This window comes from Procambarus clarkii, chromosome 14 (assembly GCF_040958095.1).
Source record: "Procambarus clarkii isolate CNS0578487 chromosome 14, FALCON_Pclarkii_2.0, whole genome shotgun sequence".
Lineage (NCBI taxonomy): Eukaryota > Metazoa > Arthropoda > Malacostraca > Decapoda > Cambaridae > Procambarus > Procambarus clarkii.
Genome location: NC_091163.1, coordinates 7,058,948 through 7,068,761, shown reverse-complemented (window position 1 = coordinate 7,068,761; position 9,814 = coordinate 7,058,948). Strand labels below are relative to the sequence as shown.

The following is a 9,814-nucleotide window of genomic DNA, read 5'->3' as shown; positions in this document are numbered from 1 at the left end:
TCTCTCTCTCATCTCTCTCTCTCTCTCTCTCTCTCTCTCTCTCTCTCTCTCTCTCTCTCTCTCTCTCTCTCTCTCTCTCTCTCTCTCTCTCTCCCTCTCTCTCTCTCTCTCCCTCCACACACACACGCATACACAGGGGTGGTGTGCGTGTGGTAGGGGGGTCTGGTAACTGAGTGGACAGCACGCTTTACTCGCAATCCTGTGACCCGGGTTCGATTCCCGGACTAGGCAGAAACAAAATGGGCCGAGTTTCTTTCACCTTGATGCTGCCCCCCCCCCTGTTATCTAACAGTAAATAGGTACCTGGGAGTTAGACAGCTGTTACGTAGCTGCTTCCTGTGTGTGTGTGTGTGTGTGTGTGTGTGTGTGTGTGTGTGTGTGTGTGTGTGTGTGTGTGTGTGTGTGTGTGTGTGTGTGTGCGCGTGCGTACGTGCGTGCATCCTGAGGAAGGTCATCAGTAGTTGGCCTTGAGGGGTCAACAGGTTTCGTGCCCCCCCTAACGTATGAAACCGGGTGTTGACTCATCAATACATGTCCAGACATCTGTTCCTCTGGACATGTGTAGACTGATCAACACATGTGTTGTATGGGTGTATATGTATTTTGGTGAGAGGGAGGGCGAGAGAGAGAGAGAGAGAGAGAGAGAGAGAGAGAGAGAGAGAGAGAGAGAGAGAGAGAGAGAGAGAGAGAGAGAGAGAGAGAGAGAGAGAGTGTGGCGAACCAATACACAAGGCTCATCTCTTAGTCTTGACCAAGGCTGGTTGGACTGGTTTGAACATCAGAGCCCTCCAACAGTCCGGGGAGGCTGGGGGGTGGACTTGCTCTTATGTACAAGGTCAATATTCTCAAAGTTCTGGACCTGGTCCAACCTCATGGACAACCAGCAGTTAGTACCTGTAACACAAGGCGCTCAGCAAATCAACAGCTTAACTCAGCTTAGCTTACTCAGGCGAGCGTGGTGTACTCAGTCATACGTTAAGTGTGGAGATACACACCCAGAACAGGCTGTGGGGACTCATGCTCGCCATGTGTCAGCTGTGTCATCCACGGTGTTGAGCTGTTGTTTCTGGCGCCACACGGCCACGTGCTTGTGTTTACGTCGCCATCTTGGGAGTCCTGTGTTCACGTCGCCATCTTGGGAGTCCTGTGTTTTCGTCGCCATCTTGGGAGTCCTGTGTTCACGTCGCCATCTTGGGAGTCCTGTGTTTACGTCGCCATCTTGGGAGTCCTGTGTTTACGTCGCCATCTTGGGAGTCCTGTGTTTACGTCGCCATCTTGGGAGTCCTGTGTTTACGTCGCATCTTGGGAGTCCTGTGTTTACGTCGCCATCTTGGGAGTCCTGTGTTTACGTCGCCATCTTGGGAGTCCTGTGTTGACGTCGCCATCTTGGGAGTCCTGTGGCCGGCCGTCAGTACTTACCTGACGGAGTCTACGGGGGAGTGAAGCCTATAGCTCTTCGTGCCCAACCTGCTCCTAGCCGAATTTGACCTTAAAAGTGGTCGAGGTTTGTGTTCTTCAGGTACTCCCTTAACCCAGTTCTCCCAGCCTGCTCCTTCGTCTTGTACACGGGTCTTTGGCGAGGAACACTGTCAAGTGGTGTTTGATAGTCTAGGAATATGCAGTCTACCCAGCCTTCATTTTTTTCCTGTCATATTTAGTAATCCTGTCGTAAAACTCAACCAATACTGAGATTTTTGTCACATTTGATGCTCCAGATGCTCCATCATTTTCACCCTGATTACTCTCTCCACCACTTTACTGGGAATACTTTTCAACAACACCAGTCTGCAATCTAGTGCCTCCTTTCTATCCTTTTTTTTTCTTAGAATATTGGGACTAAGTTCACTTTTTTCAGACCGATGGATTGAAGTTTTCTGTCTCAAATGATCTATTAAATTTTTTTAGGTAATGGGTGACAAAATGCTTCTGCCGTCTCCTTCAGCAGCCATAGTGGGACCAGGTCTGGGCCTGTTGCTTTTGTCCCATCTAGTTCCTAAGGTTTTTACTTGATCTTCTATAGTGAATACAGTGTCATCCATTGTTTCCTCCGGCCTTTCATCTCGTCGCCTGGGTTTCCATGCTGGTTCTGTTGTAAGGACCTGAAATTGTTTGTTGCTCACGTAGTAGTGGGGATGGTATTGGTGATGATTGGAGTTGTTTTGGTGATGATTGGAGTTGTTTTGGTGATGATTGGAGTTGTTTTGGTGATGATTGGAGTTGTTTTGGTGATGATTGGAGTTGTTTTGGTGATGATTAGAATTATATTGGTGATGATTGGTGTTGTATTGGTGATGATTGGAGTTGTATTGGTGATTGGAGTTGTTAGCAAGGATCCACCAGTGGGAGCCTGACTAGCAAGGATCCACCAGTGGGAGCCCGACTAGCAAGGATCCACCAGTGGAAGCCTGACTAGCAAGGATCCACCAGTGGAAGCCCGACTAGCAAGGATCCACCAGTGGAAGCCCGACTAGCAAGGATCCACCAGTGGAAGCCTGACTAGCAAGGATCCACCAGTGGAAGCCTGACTAGCAAGGATCCACCAGTGGAAGCCCGACTAGCAAGGATCCACCAGTGGAAGCCTGACTAGCAAGGATCCACCAGTGGAAGCCTGACTAGCAAGGATCCACCAGTGGAAGCCCGACTAGCAAGGATCCACCAGTGGAAGCCTGACTAGCAAGGATCCACCAGTGGAAGCCTGACTAGCAAGGATCCACCAGTGGAAGCCCGACTAGCAAGGATCCACCAGTGGAAGCCTGACTAGCAAGGATCCACCAGTGGAAGCCTGACTAGCAAGGATCCACCAGTGGAAGCCCGACTAGCAAGGATCCACCAGTGGGAGCCTGACTAGCAAGGATCCACCAGTGGAAGCCTGACAGCCAGGATCCACCAGTGGAAGCCCGACCAGCAAGGATCCACCAGTGGGAGCCTGACCAGCAAGGATCCACCAGTGGGAGCCTGACTAGCAAGGATCCACCAGTGGGAGCCTGACTAGCAAGGATCCACCAGTGGAAGCCTGACAGCCAGGATCCACCAGTGGAAGCCCGACCAGCAAGGATCCACCAGTGGGAGCCTGACCAGCAAGGATCCACCAGTGGGAGCCCGACCAGCAAGGATCCACCAGTGGGAGCCCGACTAGCAAGGATCCACCAGTGGAAGCCCGACTAGCAAGGATCCACCAGTGGAAGCCCGACCAGCAAGGATCCACCAGTGGGAGCCCGACTAGCAAGGATCCACCAGTGGAAGCCCGACCAGCAAGGATCCACCAGTGGGAGCCCGACTAGCAAGGATCCACCAGTGGGAGCCCGACTAGCAAGGATCCACCAGTGGGAGCCCGACTAGCAAGGATCCACCAGTGGGAGCCCGACCAGCAAGGATCCACCAGTGGGAGCCCGACCAGCAAGGATCCACCAGTGGAAGCCTGACCAGCAAGGATCCACCAGTGGAAGCCTGACCAGCCAGGATCCACCAGTGGGAGCCTGACCAGCCAGGATCCACCAGTGGGAGCCTGACCAGCAAGGATCCACCAGTGGAAGGTGGACCTGGTGACCTTACGAAGCTTAGCCCCAGCACGGAGGAGCACCAACAAACACATCTCCACTTAAAGGTCATTAATCTATAGGATAAAAAGATGTGAACATCTTGCACATTTCGTAGTAAATCTTGTCAGAATGTTCAATAAATATATTCACGAGATACACCATTGATCTGCAATGCTGCAAAGTCTATTCGATAATACAAAAAAATGTTCTCCCCCCCCACCAAATATTTTTTTTACAAAAATTTTATAAAAAAAGTAATTTTCTGTACAAATACTGAGTCCAAACGCTTAAAGCTAGCCTCATTTACGCTTATATTGCATTGCGTGAGTGAGTGAGTGAGTGAGTGAGTGAGTGAGTGAGTGAGTGAGTGAGTGAGTGAGTGCGTGAGTGAGTGAGTGAGTGAGTGAGTGAGTGAGTGAGTGAGTGAGTGAGTGAGTGCGTGAGTGCGTGAGTGAGTGAGAAATACATAGAGGGGGGGATACGGTTAATACATAGTGTTAAATGCGGTTGATAATTGTTTTAACCGTTTGAAATTGATTTGATTTAAATCCTTAGCGTGGACGCCGTTCCATTGGCTAAGGCTGGGAGCGTGATCCACCAATCACAGACCCGCTTCCATGCCCCTCAAGACTACTACTACCACTAACCGCGAGGACCAGCTACTCCGATTGGTGGATAGAGCCGCGCCCTCTCTCCTGGCGCAGGGAGGAGTAAATATGGCACCTTATTAACCACTTGACCATCAGTGACCCTACAAAAGACGATGGGAGCCGAGGTTAATTCCCCCTACCTACCTACCATCGTCTTTTGTACAGTCACTGATGGTCAAGCGGTTAAGGTAACATGTATTTCAGTTGCATTGTGCTCCTGGTGGTCTGGGTTCGAGTCACTTCTGGGGTGTGGAGTTTTCAGTCGCATATATGCTTGGGGACCATTTAAGCTTATTTGCATATATATATATATATATATAATATATATATAATATATATATATATATATATATATATATATATATATATATATATATATATATATATATACATATAATATACTGATAGGTAAATACTATCATTTCTACTTGATAAGAATCACATTAATTTCCACCCACTTCTCGTTTTCTTCTGCCTTGAATAAAAGGTAAACTTGAATAATTGCGTAATGATTCCAATCAATTTTATGAGCATACACGTATGAATAGAAACGTGTAAAATGTGTATAAAAGTATGATTTATACGATATGTTAATGTATTTAGCATTAATGTGAATAATAATGGCTTGCGAGTTGAGAAATATTTAGAAAAAAAAAAGAATTTAGGTCAACATTGATATGGCAACAACCCCCAGCTGCCGCGCTGAGTTGCCAAGTAGCGCCAGTGAAGCGAATCATTTGGAGGATTATTTTTGTTATCTAACAAATTGAGACTAAGTGAAGGTAATGGAATGTGAAGAGGCCGTGCCTCGCTTGCCTGGGTAGGCCTATACGGCCTCGTATAGGGCAGTATAGGCCTACTGCGAAGTTAGTTTGGTTCAGATGTCTAGCCGAGAGAGGCGATGACGTCATTGTACACAAGACACCTAAAGCTATTTCAGCTTTACTTATATTTATATATTTATTTATTTATTTTTATTTATATACAAGAAGGTACATTGGGTTTATTAGAGTACAGAGAATTGAAGTTTTACATTCTTATAAAGCCACTAGCACGCATAGCGTTTCGGGTTTCGTTATATATATATATATATATATATATAATAATATATATATATATATATATATATATATATATATATATATATATAATATATATATATATATATATATATATATATGATATACACACACACCAGGTCTGGGTTCGACTCTCATGGCAAAGGTTCGCTGCTTGTGTCTAGGACACGTTTAGTGGTTTGTGGCCATAAAGAGCTAGCTGCTTTTCCTGATCATTTTATCCCGTTATTCACACACACAGAAGACAGAAGAGTTAGGGGGGGACATGATCACCACGTTAAAGATTCTCAAGGCAATTGATAGGGTAGATAAGGACAAGCTATTTAACACAAGGGGCACACGCACAAGGGGACACAGGTGGAAACTGAGTGCCCAAATGAGCCACAGAGATATTAAAAAGAACTTTTTTAGTGTCAGAGTGGTTGACAAATGGAATGCAATAGGCAGTGATGTGGTGGAGGCTGACTCCATACACAGTTTCAAGAGAGGGATGGGCTGGAGCTAGAGATGCAGGCTGAAGTGAAAAGGAAGGTACACCATTGGATAAGGGAGTACCTAAGCAACAGAAGACATGGAGTCACTGTGTGGGGTGAGGTCTCAGATTAGCTAGATGTCACCAGTGGAGTCCCGCAGGGGTCAGTCCTTGGACCAATACTGTTTCTGATATATGTAAATGATCTCCCAGAGGGTATAGACTCGTTTCTCTTAAAGTTTGCTGATGATACAAAAATTATGAGGAGGATTGAAACAGGGGATGATAGTAGGAGGCTACAAGATGACCTAGACAGACTGAATGAATGGTCCAACAAATGACTGTTAAAGTTCAACCCGAGTAAATGCAAAGTAATGAAACGAGGCGGTGGAAACAAGAGGCCAGACACAGGATACAGAATGGGAGATGAAGTATTTAATGAAACAGAGAGAAATATCTTGGAATTGATATCACACCAAACCTGTCTCCTGAAGCCCACATAAAGAGAATAACGTCTGCGGCATATGCGAGGCTGGCTAACATCAGAACAGCCTTCAGAAACCTATGTAAGGAATCATTCAGAATCTTGTATACCACATATGTAAGACCAATCCTAGAGTATGCAGCCCCAGCATGGAGCCCGTACCTTGTCAAGCACAAGACGAAGCTGGAAAAAGTTCAGAGGTATGCCACTAGGCTAGTCCCAGAACTAAGAGGCATGAGTTATGAGGAAAGGCTGCGGGAAATGCACCTCACGACACTGGAAGACAGAAGAGTAAGGGGAGACATGATCACTACCTACAAAATCCTCAGGGGAATCGACCGAGTAAACAAGGATAAACTATTCAACACGGGTGGGACGCGAACAAGGGGACACAGGTGGAAACTGAGTACCCACATGAGCCATAGGGACGTTAGAAGGAACTTTTTCAGTGTCAGAGTAGTTAACAGATGGAATGCATTAGGCAGTGATGTGGTGGAGGCTGACTCCATACACAGTTTCAAGTGTAGATATGATAGAGCCCAGTAGGTTCAGGAATCTTTACACCAGTTGATTGACGGTTGAGAGGTGGGACCAAAGAGCCAGAGCTCAACCCCCGCAAGCACAAATAGGCGAGTACAAATGGGTGAGTACACGCGCGCACACACACACATACACACACACACACACACACACACACACACACACACACACACACACACACACACACACACACACACACACACACATACACACTCACACTCACACTCACAGTGAGTACACTTGTTACAACAAGGAGGACCCGTAACTCTGTCACTCAGGGGGAACATGAAAACAAATCACCACCACAAGGTGTCCAACAGGGTGCCCTCCTCCTCCTCCCCCCCTCTTGCTCCTGTGCCTAGTCATCAAGAAAGTGACAGATAACCCGTCCACTGCGCCCGACGTTCTGGGACGATGGTGCTCTAGCTGCCCCACTCCCACCCCCAGGACACAAGAGTTATGTCCTCTTGTAGGACACCTATTGGAGAGCGGAATAACATAACGCTTACGAGACCACTACACGAGTACACAGTGGTTATCTTCTTATCTTGAGATGATTTCGGGGCTTTTTAGTGTCCCCGCGGCCCGGTCCTCGACCAGGCCTCCACCCCTAGGAAGCAGCCCGTGACAGCTGACTAACACCCAGGTACCTATTTTACTGCTAGGTAACAGGGGCATAGGGTGAAAGAAACTCTGCCCATTGTTTCTCGCCGGCGCCTGGGATCGAACCCAGAACCACAGGATCACAAGTCCAGCGTGCTGTCCGCTCGGCCGACCGGCTCCCTGTGTGTGTGTGTGTGTGTGTGTGTGTGTGTGTGTGTGTGTGTGTGTGTGTGTGTGTGTGTGTGTGTGTGTGAGGTACTCACCTAGTTGTGCTTGCGGTGGGGTTGAGCTCTGGCTCTTTGGTCCCGCCTCGACTCAATCAACTGATATTGTGTGTATGCGCGCACAGAAGTGTTAATATTAGTTCTTATGAACAAATCCACAAAGGGGGGGCGGGCCCTGATAAGGGCTCGAACCTGTGTGCTGGATGCTCCCAGACGAGCTCTAATCAAGGGGACCCAACTCTTAATGTCCTGGAGTGCATAACAACTCTCATTCTCACCCCCTTGCTCTCGCGGGTCATTTGTATTCCCCTTATTCCTACCTCCGAAGATGCCTAAGGAGTACCTTAGCGAAACTAATCTTTTTTTGTGACGTTGTAAGTGAGGAACATAATAGAAGATTCATGTAGTAGGATAAGGAGAGTGTAGAACATAAATAGAAGATTCATGTAGTAGGATGAGGGGCGGTGCAGTATGTGTCGGGGGGTGGGGGGGGGGGGGGTAGGGGTGTTAGGGGGAGCGTGAGGGTAACGCAACAATATGCAAGCTGGCACTCTGCAACACTGCATGGCTCCATGTGTGCAAGTATCGTCAAGACGCAAGCCTTCTCCTCCCCCCCCCCAACTCTTGTCAACATTTGCCTCAAGCAATGTTGCATCGACATTTCTGCAACGTTGCACATTGACGGAGTGGATTTATAGGGAGTTGGGTCTCTAAGAGTCTACTATAAAGCGCTTTAGATGTCACTAGAGCGCTCTAGAGGTCACTATAACGCCTTAGAGGTCACTATAGCGCTCTAGAGACCACTAGAGTGCCCTAAAGCTCACTATAGCGCCCTAGAGGTCACTAGAGCGCCCTAGAGGTCACTACAGCGCCCTAGAGGTCACCAGAGCCCTAGGGGTTACTATAGCGCCCTAGAGGTCACTATAGCGCCCTAGAGGTCACTATAGCGCCCTAGGGGTTACTATAGCGCCCTAGAGGTCACTATAGCGCCCTAGAGGTCACTATAGCGCCCTAGGGGTTACTATAGCGCCCTAGAGGTCACTATAGCGCCCTAGGGGTTACTATAGCGCCCTAGAGGTCACTATAGCGCCCTAGAGGTCACTATAGCGCCCGAGAGGTCACTATAGCGCTCTAGACACCACTAGAGCGCTCTATAATAGTCTCTAGAGACTACTATAGAGTCTATAGCAGAGGGCTTAGACGTGTGACGTCACAATGGGCAGGCGTGTGACGTCACAAGGCACGTGTGACGTCACAAAACGCGTGCGACGTCACAAGGCGCGTGTGACGTCACAGTGACGTCGAGGTGGTCACGCCGGCTCCAGGTTTTAGACCCTAGTCTTAAATTAATTAACGCGGCTTTGATCCCCGAAGAAAGTACCAGAAGTACTTCAAGATTAGCCATGACGTCAGCGGGTAATTACATAATCGCCGCGAGACAGTTTAAAGTAGTCGGTTACGGGGGCAATTAACTAATTGGTAATTGGCAATTAAGTAGTCGCCAGTTTAGTAATTAAGCGGCAACACGGGATCGGCAGCTTTGTTGCTACGTACAGGAGGTGGGGGGGGGGGGGGATGTACGTACAGGGGTTGGGGGGGGGGGGGGGGGAACGTGGGTGTACGTACATGGGGCCAGATTCACGAAGCAGTTACGCAAGCACTTACGAACCTGTATATATCTTTCCTTCGACCTTTGACGGCTTTGGTTACATTTATTAAACAGTTTACAAGCATGAAAACTTGCCATTCAACTGTTGTTATTGTTATAAACAGCCTCCTGGTGCTTCGGAACTCATTAACTGTTTAATAATTGTAAACAAAGGCGCCAAAGATTGAGAAAAGATGGACAGGTTCGTAAGTGCTTGCGTAACTGCTTCGTGAATCTGGACCCAGGCTTCCCTGAGGAGGAGGGGGGGGGGGTAGGTAACTTAGCTGTGACCTACGCTTGTCCTTGTTGCGTGCGTGCGTATACACGCACCATTCCCGTATAGGTCATTTCACACACACACACACACACACACACACACACACACACACACACACACACACACACACACACACACACACACACACACACACACACACACACACACATCACAAATAGAGTGGTAGACGGTTGGAACAAGTTAGGCGAGAAGGTGGTGGAGGCCAAGACCGTCAGTAGTTTCAAAGCGTTATATGACAAAGAGTGCTGGGAAGACGGGACACCACGAGCGTAGCTCT

At 48.0% G+C, this 9,814-nt stretch overlaps 1 protein-coding gene across 1 annotated transcript in view; it reads left to right on the top strand.

The window, feature by feature from the left end:
- LOC123772111 (CD109 antigen) overlaps positions 1-4,185 on the top strand; it is an 82,510-nt gene extending 78,325 nt beyond the window's left edge. Inside the window, exon 31 of the mRNA XM_069324652.1 lies at positions 4,095-4,185. Within this exon, the coding sequence (XP_069180753.1) occupies positions 4,095-4,185 (91 nt within the window). The remainder of the gene's footprint in view (positions 1-4,094) is intronic.
- Positions 4,186-9,814: the final 5,629 nt, after the last annotated feature.